The 15820-nt window shown below is 36.9% G+C and overlaps 1 protein-coding gene across 12 annotated transcripts in view; it reads right to left on the bottom strand.

The window, feature by feature from the left end:
* Window positions 1-15820, bottom strand: part of GLRA3 (glycine receptor alpha 3) — a 488702-nt gene that overhangs the window by 73959 nt on the left and 398923 nt on the right. For all 12 annotated transcript variants that reach the window (XM_084997706.1, XM_084997695.1, XM_084997696.1 and 9 more), the window contains one exon: window positions 5153-5235. In XM_084997706.1, coding sequence (XP_084853832.1) covers window positions 5153-5235 — 83 coding nt within the window. The remainder of the gene's footprint in view (window positions 1-5152; window positions 5236-15820) is intronic.

The raw sequence follows: 15820 nt of genomic DNA, 5'->3' as shown, positions 1-15820 counted from the left end.
AAAATCTTGCATGTATTTTAATCACAGTAATATTGAGAACTGTTTTTGCTCTTTTTCTGTGCTTCATATGTACTATATTTTCCCTTCTTTTATTTTTCTCCTTTCCCACATTTCATTTGATGAAACAGTAATTTTTAGTTCTGTTTAAAAGTTATTTATTCTTAGTTCATAGTTGTTTTTTGTTGTTGTTTTTGCTTTTCTCATTAATTTCTATCAAAAGACTTCTCTTCCTCTGGACTCTGCCTGCATGCCTCTTCCCAGGAACTCTCTTTTCCCTATGCTAGGACTTTGTATCATCAAGGGTTTTCTGTTTTTTGTGGGGGTTTTTGGCTGCACCCACTGCATGTGCAAGTTCGCAAGCTAGGGATCAAACCTGTGCCACAGGAGCAACTGGAGCCACTGCAGTGACAATGCTGGACCCTTAACCTGTGGAGCCATTCGGACACTCCAGTATCATCAAGGTTTTGAGTCTAAGTCATGAATGTACACTTTCAGGGGTGTGAAGTCACTGCTAGTTTAGACAAAATACACTTTCCTAAGTTATTCACTCTTTTTTTTTTTTTTTTTTATTTTCCCACTGTACAGCAAGGGGGTCAGGTCATCCTTAGATGTATACATTGCAGTTACAGTTTTTTCCCCCACCCTTTCTTCTGTTGCGACATGAGTATCTAGACATAGTTCTCAATGCTATTCAGCAGGATTTTTTTTTTTTTTAAGTTATTCACTCTTAATACTCTTCTTGCCTTAACTTGCACTACCTTTGTGCTAATAGTATGCTATTAACAGATGCTTATCACCGATAGTGAAACTGTTCTATTTGCATAGATAACTCCTCAACTACTCGGAGAAGTCCTTGCAAATAGGAGCTTTTGAGCTTTATTTATTGTATCACAAACATATTGTGTGGAATACATTGGATAATTGATAGATCTTTTCAATTGGTGCATAAATGAATGAACACTCTCCAGGTCACTTAAAACAGTCCTGACCATTGACACAGACTTACTGAATATTTACTAAATTTACAGATCCAAGAAAAACAGGATCATCACGGACCATTAACACCTTGGCCTCTACATTATATTTTATGTCTTTTTGCCTGTTTTCCATGCCTCTGTAACCAATTTGTTCTCTTTTTCTCCTTTCCTGCCAGAATTTGATTTGACAATAGGTTTCTTACAGCTCTTGCCTTCCAGTAGGTTGAACACTTACATCTTTTGTCATTTTAAGCCATTACTTAAAAAACAATTAAAAAAAAAAAAAGATGTAAGTAAATGGCTTTAGAAGAGTTTATGAAAAACATCTTAAAGAATTTGACTTCAGTAGCTTCTACTCTGATAGGGCTGTCTTAGCAACTGTTGGAAGAGTTTAATAAACAGTATCTCTGTTGTGAGCTAAATTAACATCTTATAAGAGGGCAGGAAGTGTTTAATGACTAAAATATGAAGGGGACAAGTGAGGCAGTCTACTTACTCCTGATAAAGGAATTAAGAAACCGGGGGAGGCAGCAAGAGGCTGTGCTTTCCCCAGCTGGGTTTTTGATTGATTTGGAAGCCTTCTGGGAAAGGCAAAAACAAGAAAGGTCTTGTTACATGAGCACTTGTATCTGCAAAATAGCCTAGGACGCTTTCCTTATTTGAAAGAAGCCCAGTGACCCAGTCATCCCTAGGCACTGGACTTTCTCACCTTCAATAACTAACCTTCACAGAATTACAGATTTCGAGCATTGCTTCTACTTTCTCCTCTTGCTCCATTTTTATTTTATTTATTTATTTTTTAAAACTTTTCAGAATCCTGCTTTGAATCTTTTCATTCTAATTACATGTGTCTTTACCATCAATACAAATGACACCTTTTACAATTACTTGGGGAAAAAAGCATGTGTGGCATTTGATATTATTAAACAGATCTCCTTGGCAGTCCCTTCTCTTTTGAGATTGCATGATTGCAATTTAAATTTGCTATGACAACTTCTTGATTAGAATTCGTTCCAACTACCTCTAAATATAGCCTTTTTTGGGAGGAGGGGGGCCACACCTGCAGCATTTGTAATTTCCCAGGCTAGGGGTTGAATTGGAGCTGCAGCTGCCAGGCGCAGCCACAGCCGCACCATATCTGAGCCGCGTCTGTGACCTACACATTAGCTCACCACAACCCTGGATCCTTAACCCACTGAGCAGGGCCAGGGAATGAACCCGCATCCTCAAAAATACTAGTGGGATTTGTTACCCCTGAGCCACAACAGGAACTCCTCAGCCTTTCTTAAAGGTTGTTTCTTTGTGTGCTTGTTTTCATCTCCGTTTTCTTGCCTTTAAAAATTTCACCTTATTGTTGAACCACTCTGTAGATGGCTACTAATAGTATATCCTCGATCCTAAACTCTAACTCCTCCCTTTGGCTTTATACCTAAATTTCTCAAGCTTCAGAAATATTGAGATTTGATTTATCAATATTCCCTTCAACATTTATTTCTCATTTCAAATACAATTCTATTTACCTAAGCTCTTTAAATCTGACTCATCAGTACCCAGAGCTTTTGCATACACTTTGAATTGAAGTGAATGAAGAATGGTGGAATGCACCCCCAAATATGCCACTTTAGCAGAAGGATTATTTTAAGCTAAAGGAACCTAAAAAACAGCAGATACAAGAAGAGCATTCTAATCTTCCCTTTTCTTCCTGAAAAACAGGAGATTAAAAACTCCCATGTGGGGAGTTCCCTTCGTGGCTCAGTGGTTAATGAACCCGACTAAGAACCATGAGGATGTGGGTTCAATCCCTGGCCTCGCTCAGTGGGTTAAGGATCTAGTGTTGTTGTGAACTGTGGTGTAGACGCAGATGCAGCTCAGATCCCACATTGCTGTGGCAGAGGTATAGGCTGGCAGCTGCGGTTCCGATTTGTCCCCTAGCCAGGGAACTTCCATATGCTGCAAGTACAGCCCTAAAAAGCAAAACAAACAAACAAAAAACAACTCCCACGTGAAAGACATACCCCCCATAGCAGGAAAAAAGAAATGTTCTCCAACAGGGGATCAAAACTGAGAGAATTCTGTACAAACCGACTTTGTTAAAATAATCCAGCTCTTCCTTTAGCTTCCCCACACAGTCTGGCTACTCTTCCACAAGTGCTTCTCTGTTGAGCTTGGTATAAAAGCATTTGGGTTTTGCCATTTCCTTGTCTATTCATTTCCTTATGGTGGATTCCCACCTCATGCAAAACTTATAAATTTGTATCCTTTTCTCCTATTAACCTGTTTTATCTCTTTAATTTTCAGGCCCAGCATAAGAAGGTAAAGATAACATGTTACATCCTCTATAGCATCGACCTGTATTGTTTTCACCTTCCACATGTTCCTTTTCGTCCCTGTTTGTATTCTTTCTTTCTTCTTCTGTTTTTTTGGGGTTTTTTTTGTTTTTGCTTTTTAGGGCCACACCTGCAGCATATGGAAGTTCCCAGGCTAGGGGTTGAATTGAAGCTGCAGCTGATGGCCTACACCACAGCCATAGCAACACCAGCTGCGTCTGTGACCTACACCACAGCTCACTACAACGCAGGATCCTTAATCCACTGAGCAAGGCCAGGGACTGAATCCACATCCTCATGGATCCTAGTCGGGTTCATTAACCACTGAGCCATGATGGGAACCCCCCCCCCACTTGTATTCTTTTCCTCAGAATGTTATGAAATCTTCCTAAGTAAGGTTTGGTTCATCTGGCTGAATCTTTAAGAACATCATATTGACCAAATCATTTTCTTGCTCCTAAATCTTGAACAGCTCCTCACTACTGGATAACATCCAGCATCCTTGGTTCAGTAATGAGGGAACCAGTCTGTCTCAGACTAGTTTTCATACAATTTTTTTCTCAATACTCTCCCATGTGCTTAATTTTGTCTCCAAGATACAGAATCAAACTGCCCTCAAAATGCCTTCATGGTCCAGTTGGAAATCTACACTGCTGGGAATATTGTATTTTTCTTCCTCCATTTTTATTGCTAAATAGTTCCCCCAACTAAAACTACATTTTTATCTTCTTTCATTTAATTTAGTAATTTATCCATGGGTATGCTTAATATTTAAGAACTACTTAGAAAAGTAGTGTATTTAAATTTAACAAAAAAAGAGTTATTGTCAGAAAGAGGTATTTCCACTTCCTTACTTTAAGAGAAACCAAACAAGGAGGAATGAATCCTGCCCCCACCCCGCCCCGCCACCCTGTCCCCACCCCCCATGAGTTAGGCATGCCATCTAGTGGCAGATCCACCGCACTACAGACCTGGCCTCAGGCCAGCTAGTCTAAAGATCCACTTTCAAATTTTTCTCAAAGAATATGTCAAACAGATATTTTTTTTCCCTTATATAGCACAGTACCACAAGAAAAATACTGCATAATGCTTACTCTTTGTAAAATGGCACTAAACAATGAAAACCCATTAAGTTGGGCTGATTATACAGAGATAAGTTCAGAGAAAGAGAAGACCTGAAGTTTTCATGTGTTAGCATTAATCAGTGACGCACACAGGTCCACTTTGGAAGAAGAAATTTAAAGAAACGCCTATAAGCTTGGATAAATCTCTGATAAAGGGTGAGAAAAGTCTTTCCTCCTTGGGATAACATATGAAACACAGCCAGCAGTGTCATCACTGAATAAATATTACACGAGGGTTTGGCAAAATGGTTCAGAGTAAGCATAGCCTTTGAAGCCAGATGGATTATTATGATCACTTCTCTAAACTGGGGCACAATCACTAGAAATTACCATTTTCACATGTTAAAATGTGGGGACAACATATTCGTTGTGAGTATGAGAAATAATATCTTTAAAAGGTTTGGACTACAGCAAGGCATCCAGTAAAAAAATAGTAGTCTTTGATGGTTATCATCCTTTTTACCTCTGATGATTTGTAGAGAGAAAATAGCTATTTGTTTCAAGCTTAAAAACTATTATTTCTATTCCTGAATTTATTTCTTTATCACAGTATGGAGTACATGTGCTCATAGACACCATTCCTTTCCATACCAGATGGAAGATAACTCCTATTTAGTAAATATTGGGCAAAAACAATTACAAAACAAATTATCTATGTAACTCATTAAATATATTATCTACTATTTTTTTAAAGTATTCAGAAATATAAGTTGTTTCTACTTACAACTTTCCAGCTGCATGATACAGGTCTGTACATCCATTGGAAAATTCTTGAGATCCATTGGACAGGAGAGAGTCAGGGTCAATCTGAAAGAAGTAAAGTAATTATTTTAAAAATAAATATATAATATCATATTAATGTTCTATTTTTCAAGGTACAACTAGAAAACAATGTTGCTTGGTCATGACTAACATCTATTCAAATAAAATTTGCTCTACTTGGGTATGTTATTTAATGTGAAATAGCTGTATCCTTTGACATAAATCCAGTGGGTTTTTTTTGGGGGGGGGGGAAGAAAAGCTGTACATATAAATATCCGATCACATGTATTTATTTATCTAATTAAGATTTCCTTTAGAGAGGGCTGCAGATGTCTAAGAGAGATCTATATTTTCAGAAAAGACCCTGAAAGAGATATTTGAGGGTGAGTTTTTATAAACTTAATACCAGAGGCCAAAAGACACACTTGCCCAGAATCGCACTGACAGCATCCTTGAAGAGACAAGCAGAGCCAAGGTCTGGAGTTTGAACAAGAGAAGGCTGGGTACTGGCAAGAAGACCTGGGTGACAACTTTCATCATCTTTGTAACTACACTGTAAAACTTGTTAGTGAACATCCAGAGGGGAAAAACTCTGACACTAAGTGAAGTCAGTCAGAGAAAGACAAATACCATATGAGATCATTAATATGTGAAATCTAATGAAAAATGAAACAAAAGAACTTATTCACGGAACAGCAACAGACTCAAAGATTTTGAGACCAAACTTATTGTGGGGAAGGATGGATTGGGACTTTGGGATTAGCATGTACACACTACTATATATGAAATCCATCGGTAACATGGACCTACTATATAGCTCAGGGAAATATATTCAATACTCTGTGATGACCTATATGGGGAAAGAATCTGAAAAAAGAATGGATAGATGTGTATGGCTGTTCACTTAGCTGTACACCTGAAATTAACACAGCATTGTAAGTCACCCATATATACCCCAATAAAATTTCTAAAAACATAAACAAAAAAACCCTCTGAATCTGAAGAACTTCAAAAATTTTCAGCATTAGAGAGAGGTTGCCTGTTGTGGGACTACGGCATTTCACCAGATCTTATCAAGGCCATGAGAGAGCCCTCTGGAATATGTGTGACACTGTGCTGACCACACAACTTCTGACTGGCCTTCACACAAAGTGAGATGCCCTTTAGGGGGACCCCCACATTGCAACCCCTCATTCTCCTTTCAGAAAGTATGAGTATAAAGACATTTCAGATAATCTACTACTCCTGAATGATTTTTTTTGTGTGTTTTGTTTTGTTTTGTTTTGTTTTTTCCCCTTGGAAGAGGCGATTACTGAGATATCTCCAGGGATTTTCAAGAATTTGTAGCTCCTGAACGTGAGAGAGGCCAAGATACAAACAAACCCAAGTTTATTCAAATGAAGTTTTTTTCTGAGAATGTTCTAGCCAGCCCCTTTTACTGAAAGTTTTCCATTGAAATGCAGTATATTCGTGAACACCCCAGGTGTTCAGATTTAGTCGTTCACCTAAATTCTGTGATCAAAGGCAGATTACTTAATTTCATTCTTTCAGTTTTCACATCTCCAAAATAAGGATAATAATAGTACCTACTCTGGAGAGATATTGTTAGCAATACTTAAGTTAATACATGTGAAATGCTTAAACAAGTGCTTAACACATAGTAAACACTCAAATGACATATGAGTTATTAAGGATTACTAGTCCAGGAGTTCCCTTCATGGCTCAGTGGTCAACGAACCTGACTAGCATCCATGAGGATGCAGGTTCAATCCCTGGCCCTGCTCAGTGGGTTAAGGATCTGGTGTTGCTGTGGCTGTGGTGTAGGTCAGCAGCTGTAGCTCCAATTTGACCCCTAGCCTGGGAACCTCCATATGCCACAAGTACGGCCCTAAAAAGCAAAGCAAAAAAAAAAGGATTACTAGTCCATTCTCTCCACCCCTGACTTTCCCAGATTCTCCTCTGCCAACTTACATAGGATGCACACAAAACAAAAACTATTTAAGCTTTAAGAAAAACAGCCATCAGCTCTACTAAATGTAATCACCTTCTCCAAAATGGCATTTTTATGTAGACTACAGACACACGTACATCATTATTTTATGGATGTATGTTTGACTGTGAATACTCTTAGTGGGATCCAGGTGACATAATCTGAGAGACATAAATGGACAGACATGAAACCGCCAAATTGTTAAGAGTCCCAGAGGATCGTGTGACAATTCACTCGAGTCAGAGTCCATAGCACATGAAAATAATTCACAGAGTTTACTCTTCAAAAGCAATTTTCTCCTAACTCAAGCTAGTTAAGTGATCCTGTTAAGTATGATCTTATATATTTGCAAAGTTCTCTCTTTAAAAAAAAAAAAAGGCAATTGTAAAATCAGGTGGACACAATGTTCCCTGTCTTGTGAAAGGGTTTATTAGAAGTGTATGCACAAGTACATCTGGAACATACACACATTAATTTTCCAAACATCCAAGGCTCTCCCGCCAGCCAGTTTCAAATGTTGGCTTGGAGAATTAATGCTGTGACCTTTTGTATGGAAGTAAATAGCATTCTCAGAATCTTTTCCAGGCTCTCACCATGAATGTGATGTCAAATTCATGTCCTAGCTATTTTTCTGGCGTAAAATGAGAGACATTACATAATTCTTTTTTTTTTTTTTAAAAAAAGGCCTTTGAAAGGAATTATTTGGCAAAGAAAAATGCTGTTGGTAGAACTTTTGTCATAAATCATATCTTGAAAAAATTCTGTTTATTGACTTTCTTTTTGTTTAAGGTACAATAATACAATTGCTTCTTTAATAGCACAGGGATGTGTCAACTTGGTGAGTACGATCCTGAATTTCTTTATCAAAACATTACATATAAATTAAAGATTTGTCGTGACCACATCAAAAGAAAATCAAATCAAGAGGCAATTAATCACATTCTACTGTTTTGAAAATATCTTCTTGTGTAACAGAGGACACTAAGTTCTCTTTCTGAGACAAGACACACAAACAGGATATGCATTTTTTAATTTTTCCCTTTAAAAGTCTTGCCTTAGTGAAGTAGTAATGTTAAAAAAAAGATGACCCTAATCTATGACAAACAATTCATCTCATTAAAATCAAGGTATTACCCATTTTCGAATGAGCATTGCCTAGAAGTATGCAGTCTATCTCACACATAAATTGAAGTAGTTTAAAAAAAAAAAAAAGATTTTCTGACTCCCTTTTAGGCTCTTTAAGCAAATGTAAGTATTGAATTAGTTTCTAATATTTTTCAATTTAGTGTTGTAAGGACAATTGACTCAATATCAGCTTTGAAATATTAGCTCTAATATCATAATAGATAACACACCTCTTTGCTTACTATGTGGTAAGCATAATTTTAAATGCTTTATATGTGTCTCAACTCATTTATTGCTTATGATGAATCTATAAGATGGGTAAAACATACTATCCATATTTAGAGGTAGAGAGATTGAGGGGTTAACTCACCTGATATTAAAAAGCAGAAATTGGTGTAGCTGAATTAGCAGCTCTGGGGGTCTAGCTGTACATTCTATGCCCTTCGTTTTTAATGTCTACTGCCTTTCAAAGGCATAAGAACAATTTTCAAGAAAATTAGTTCTCTAATAATGACTTTTAAAATTTATATTTCTATAACTTTGAGAAATGATATATTTCATACACGATTAGTTATATTTAAATTCAAAGATACATAAATTATTCTTCCCCAAAAGAGGAGTAATTAAACTTTAGAAAATATAAGGAGTCTGCCCATGGATTTTATATGTTTATTTGAGTGATGGATATTTTATCATGAATGATTTTAGGAAGGGTAAATAACTCTCAGGAGACATTAGATTGTTGGAGCACTAGAAGGAAGATTGGAACTAAAGTTCAAATTGGAGTTTTGTTGAGATCTGATTGTAGAGATGACCGTGAAGCTCATTAAGCCATCACCAGGGCAGTCTCTCTGTTGGTAATGGTCCCTTTAAGAAGCTGATAGAAGTTATGGGCCTCTTCAGAAAAATATAATCACACACATGCAAAATTGTCCTTACAACATAGACTTTATAGCATTGTAAACTGATTTCCCTTGAATAAACTGCATTTAAAAAGCATCTGTCAAAACAAGTTGGCCTTTTCTCTTTAAAAATTAATGCCTAAGTTAAAAAAAGTTACATAGTGTACAAGTAATCTTTAATTCTTTCCACGACTGAATTTCAAAGAAAGTGATCATATTTAGCTTAAATAAAAATTAATTGTGTTGTGATCTTTGACAAATCGCTGTGCACGGTATTTTTTATATAAAGTTTCTTCCTGTTTGTTGACTATTGATTATTAACGCAGTAATACTTCTGTACTATACGTAGTAGAGTTGGATGTACCAATAGGTATTGGTAGTATCAGTGAAGTAAGCTGTAAATAATAGTCAACTGCCCGCGATGTCCTTCCATTACCTTGTGATGAGGATGTGACCATCCCCACTTCACAAGCGATAAATCTGAAGCTTAGACAGACTGATAATTTGCAAGAGAACACAAATTTGTTAATTTATGGATTCTGGAAAATATCAGAACTTAAGCTTTTTTTGGATTTGTTCTTTGTGGGGAAAGATAAAAAGAAAGCATTATCCTGGGTGCTTTATATACACTATTCCAAGCTGAAGGTAATTAGTATTTTCACCATCATGCATGTAAGGAAAATGAGCCTTTCACAGGTAAAGAGACCAGCCCCAAATCACAGCAAGTAAATCGCAGATTTACATCTGGCAGGGTCTACCATACTTTCACCTGAGCCAATTCTTAGGGCTGTTTATGTGTCTGCTAATTTTGAGAGCTGAGATAACGTTCCCCTGGACAAAGAGAAGCCTTGCTTACAGCTTGCTATGAAAGCAGTGGATTCCCCAGACTCAGTGTTCCACAGCCATGACGCAGACTGGGAGTGTGCTGTATTCATCTGGGCCTGAGGCATTGTTCCCAGGAGACCTTAGGACAATGGAGACATTGGGCAAATATGGTGACGCTCGTGCTACTTGCTTGCAGTGAGTAATAAATTCCTTGGTCTCTGACCCTGACGTCCTATGTGTCTTCAGTCAGCACGCATGATGTACATAATAGGCTAACTTCATACGTAGAATAAAATCAGACTCCAAACTTGACAATCTGGAGTCATGGGTTTCGGTCCAACACCCTCACTTGCAAAGCACTCCATTTAAAAATTATCAACATAATTCATGGATATCATTTAGAAGTTCAGATCGTTATATAAAATATGTCAAAAACAGCTATAGCTTTGCCCTATGCATCCTAACTCCCAGTTCAATCCTAGCTCCTCAGAGGCAACCTTCCTTAGATATTTGTGGCTTATATTCATATATCTAAATTGCTAGAATATTATGCTTGATTTGTAAAATTTGCAAAATCGTCTATTCATTTTCTACAAAAGTATATAAGAACTTACTTCTCTTCTACTACCCTCCAGCAGTATTCAAAAGCGGTTAAATGGATATTGAGTGTTTACATATGAATATATAATTATTGTTCATGGTTAAGCTTTGTCCTTTGCTATAATTACAGCTCTTGTACAGCATTTTGTTTCCCCAGTGTTAATAACTGTCTCATTTTAATAATCACTTCAGTTTCTGTTCCCTACTATTATTTTAAACTCAACAAACTCCCTATCAGAACCAAATCCCTCTCAGTGATTAGACATAGCAGGCAAGGTATCATCAGTTCTTTGATTTTCATGGAAATCTCTATTTCTTTTTCACTTCTTCCTTTCTGGTCAGATATTGAATCTCTGAATTGATAGTGTGATTTTCATATCCTGTCTTTCCTATTTTCAGTTTAATAGTTTGATTCTACTTCTTAGCAGATGTCTTCATTTCATCTTCAAATATTCTACTGATTTTTTTTCCACTTTGGTTTACTTTTTGATCTTACCATACTCTGAATGACTCCATTTCTCTTTTCCTGGAAGTATCTTATTTCATGCCTGCCCTTGTCTCATCTGTCCAGAGTTTTTGGGTTTTTTTTTTTTTTTATGATTTCTTCTGCTCTCTGCATTTTCTCTTGAGTCATTTCTTTTCCTTCTATTTCTTTCATGTTCTTCTCTTTGCTCTTCACCTCCTCTGCATGTTTATTCTGGCCTCTGCTTCTTTTCTGATTACTGTTCATACTGTAAGATGTATTCCAATGACTGTTTATATTTAAGAATGAGATACTAAAAACTATTTGGAGTTCAATTAGTGGCAGATGGTTTATTGAGTAATGCTCTTCACTGTGGGACAATTGCCCCAATTTTTCCTTGGTGATTCCCCAATTTTCTGGAGATCTTTCTTCTTGGGCATTTGAGGAGAACAAGGGTATCACCCCTCAGTGCGTAGACCTCACACAACCCTCCTTTCCTTGGAATTAGGCTTCATGACAGACGCCAGTTGTGCCTGGAGTTCCTACTCCAGAAGCTCTTGGCACAAGCTCGTGGAGGTTTTCTGTCCTCCTGCTTTCTGCCCAGTTCAGAAAGCAAAAGGTAGACCCAAGTCTGAGGAACATGGGCAAGAATATCGAGACTAGAGCGGGCTTGCTATTGTTCCTATGACGCTGACATTAATTTTTTTCCTTTAACTCCATTTTTAAGTTTCAGCTGCCTCAAATTTCTAAAAGTTTGAGGATATTATTTTCTTCCTTTCTGAAGTGCTAGCTAGCTGCCTCAAATTTCTAAAAGCTTGAGGATATTATTTTCTTCCTTTTCAGCTCCCCACTTGGCTTTGGGCTATCTCTGTTAAGTCAGTTTTCACAAGTGCATTCATTTCTGAGCTTGCTAAAATTTTTTGTCATCACTCATCTGTCACTGTTTTCTTTCCCATTACTTTCATCTTCCTGTGTGTTAATGTCATTTTATTCCTTATTCAGTTTATTTCTCTGTTTTAGTGGGTTTAAGGAGGAAGTACAGATAAATGGATAAGTTCAATAGGTCGGGTTTGCTAGGACATTCTGCTTCTTTCTTTAAACAAGCAGGAAAGCAGATCTTTCATGAAACATCACAGATGCTCCATTTGTAAGTTGAACAAGAATTTTTTTTTCTAGCACAACTTTTGTTAACAAAGGAACTGCTTGCCATTTGAAAATTTCAAAGTCCTATGAGATTTCCAAAAACAACTCACAAAAAATAAGTTTAGCCTTTGATCATGTGAGCCAGGATAGAGCAAAACAAAAACCAGGAGCCGAGAGACATCATCTGTTTCATCTGAACTCATACTGAAAGACAAAAGATGCAATTCTGAATTATTCCATAACGTTTCTCAAAATATTAGAAGAAATGCAGGCAATTCATAATGGATAGCACTATTTTTCCAAGTCCAATAGACTTGATAAAAACAACTGTATAGCCATAATCATATAGGATTCTCCCTCTCTCTCTCTCATACACACACTGTATTTCAATTCTATCAAGGGAAATCTTCTAGACATTATAATTTTGCTGAATTCTTCCACACTACCTAGTGATATATTCTTGCAACCTAGGTCATCCCAAAGTCTGTCTGAAATGAAACAGTACCTTATAATTAAAAATAAGCTGTAACTTTCTCAAAGTTAACTTTCAAATTAGCATGAAAAGAAGCAAACTTTCTTTATTTGCACCTGTCATGGCTCCCCTGATATCCATTGTGAACCCACATCACAGAAGAGTCAAGGATTGAACTTCCTGAAGAGACTCCATCATTTAAAATATATGTATTTTTCATACATTACCTTTTAAAATTGTACCCCAAAAAATGAAATACAGGGGACTAAATCTGACCAAAGAGGTGAAAGACTTATATGCTGAGAACTATAAAACATTAATCAAGGAAATTAAAGAGGATTCAAAGAAATGAAAAGATATTCCACGCTCCTGGGTTGCAAAAATTCATAGTGTAAAAATGGCCATGCTACACAAAGCAACCTGCAGATTCAATGCAATCCTTATCAAATTACCCATGAACTAGAATAAACAATCCAAAAATTTATAGGAACCACAAAAGACCCAGAACCGCCAAAACAATTCTGAGGAACAAAAACTAAGCAGGAGGCATAACTCTCCCTGACTTCAGGCAATAGTACAAACCCACAATAATCAAGACAGTGTGGTTGGTACTGGTACCAAAACAGACATACAGACCAATGGAACAGAATAGAGAACCCAGGGAGTTCCCTTGGTGGTGCAGTGGTTAATGAATCTGACTAGGAACCATGAGGTTGCAGGTTCGATCCCTGGCATCGCTCAGTGGGTTAAGGATCCTGCATTGCTGTGAGCTGTGGTGTGGGTTGCAGATGCGGTTCGGATCCTGTGTTGCTGTGACTGTGATGTAGGCTGGTGGCTACAGCTCCGATTAGACCCCTAGCCTGGGAACCTCTATATGTTGTGGGTGTGGCCCTAGAAAAGACAAAAAAAAAAAAAAAAAAAAAAAAAAGAATAGGGAACCCAGAAATAAACCCAGACACCTATGGTCTATTAATCTTTGACAAAGGAGGCAAGAACATAAAGTGGGAAAAAGACAATCTTTTCAGCAAGTCGTGTTGGGAAAACTGGACAGCTGCATATAAATCAATGAAACTAGAACACACCCTCACACTATGCACCATGCAATAAACTCAAATTAGCTTAAAGACTTAAATGTAAGACAAGATACCACCAAACTCCTGGAAGAGGACATAGGCTAAACATTCTCTGACATTAACCTTACAAATGTTTTCTCAGGTCAGTCTCCCAGGGCAACAGAAATAAAAGCAAAAATAAACCAATGGGACCTAATCAAACTGACAGGCTTTTGCACAGCAAAGGAAACCATTAAAAAAAAAAAAAAAAAGACAACTTACAGAATGGGAGAAAATAGTTTCAAATGATGCAACTGACAAGAGTTTAATCTCTAAAGCATACAAACAACTTGTACAACTCAACAGCAAAAGAGCCAACAACCCAATTGAAAGATGGGCAAAAGATCTAGACATTTCTCCAAAGAAGATATACAGATGGCCAACAAGCACATGAAAAATGCTCAAAATCACTGATCATTAGAGAAATGAACATCCAAACTACCACAAGATACCACCTCACACCTGTCAGAATGGCCATCATTAATAATAAGTCCACAACTAACAAATGTTGGAGAGGGTGTGGAGAAAAGGGAACCCTCCTGCACTTTTGGTAGGAATGTAAACTGGTACAACCACTATGAAAAACAGTATGGAGGTACCTTAGAAAACTATACATAGAACTACCATATGACCCAGGAATCTCACTCTTGGGAATATATCTGGACAAAATTTTCCTTGAAAAAGACACATGCATCCACATGTTCACTGCAGCACTATTCACAATAGCCAAGACATGGAATCAACCCACATGTCCACTGATAGGTGATTGGATTAAGAAGATTTGGTATATATACACAATGGAACACTCAGCCATAAAAAAGAACAAAATAATGCCATTTGCAGCAACATGGATGGAACTAGAGACTCTCATACTAAGTGAAGTAAGTCAGAAAGAGAAAGACAAATACCATATGATATCACTTATATCTGGAATCTAATATACTGCACAAATGAACCTTTCCGTGGAAAAGAAAATCATGGACATGGAGAACAGACTTGTGGTTGCCAAGGGGAGGGGGGAGGGAGTGGGATGGATTGGGAATTTGTGGTTAATAGATGCAAACTCTTGCCTTTGGAATGGATAAGCAATGAAACCCTGCTGTATGGCACTGGGAACTATGTCTAGTCACTTATGATGGAGCATGATAATTTGAGAAAAAAGAAGGTAGGCATGTATGTGTAACTGGGGCACCTTGCTGTACAGTAGAAAATTGAAAGAACACTGTAAAACAGCTATAATGGAAAAAATAAAATCATTATAAAATAAAAAAATAAAATGTATGTATTTTTCATTGAGTAATAAAAAAGGGAAAAAATTAAGAAATAAAATATGTATTAAATTCATAAGTAACATATAACTTTTACTGGAAAAGTCAAACCATATAAACTTACATAGAGTGAAATCTACAGTTCACTTTTATTTCCCCTCAAATTCTACTGCTCATTTCCAAAGTTGGTTATTCTTAACCAATTGCTGGGCATCCTTCTGAACTTTTGTATGAAATTAGATATATGTGTATTTTTACATACACTTTTATGCTTAAATATATAACATTTTAAAGAAAACTAGCATAAAGCATTTCTCTTAACCTTAAAGATATTTTGGAGGCTTTTTCTTCTGAATACATTTAGGTCTACCTCATGCAGGGGACTTCATGACATTGGGCTATCATTGTGTTCTGCCTTGTTCTTATTAGTGAATATATATAGTCTTTTGTTGCTATTTCAGTGGTGCAGTGGGCATCTTTGTAAATATATCTTGAATACACATAAACACGTAAGTAATATAAATTCCAAGAAGGAAAATTGTTGAGTGGAAGGATACATGTATTTTGTCTTTTTATATATCCTAACAAATCATCTTCTCAAACAGTTGCTATGAAGTCATATGCCTACAAAAGGGTATTAGGCTCCACTAAATGCTGCACCTTTTTAATTCCTGCCAGTGTGCTTACATAAAAAAATGTTTTCTTGTTTGTCATTGTTCATTTTCTCCCA

Source organism: Sus scrofa, chromosome 14 (genome assembly GCF_054392235.1).
Source record: "Sus scrofa isolate SSC_HxYL_T2T_F1_AM1 chromosome 14, Sscrofa_HxYL_maternal_Yorkshire_Landrace_v2.0, whole genome shotgun sequence".
In the NCBI taxonomy this organism is placed as follows: Eukaryota; Metazoa; Chordata; class Mammalia; order Artiodactyla; family Suidae; genus Sus; species Sus scrofa.
This window is presented reverse-complemented; position numbering and strand designations above follow the sequence as displayed.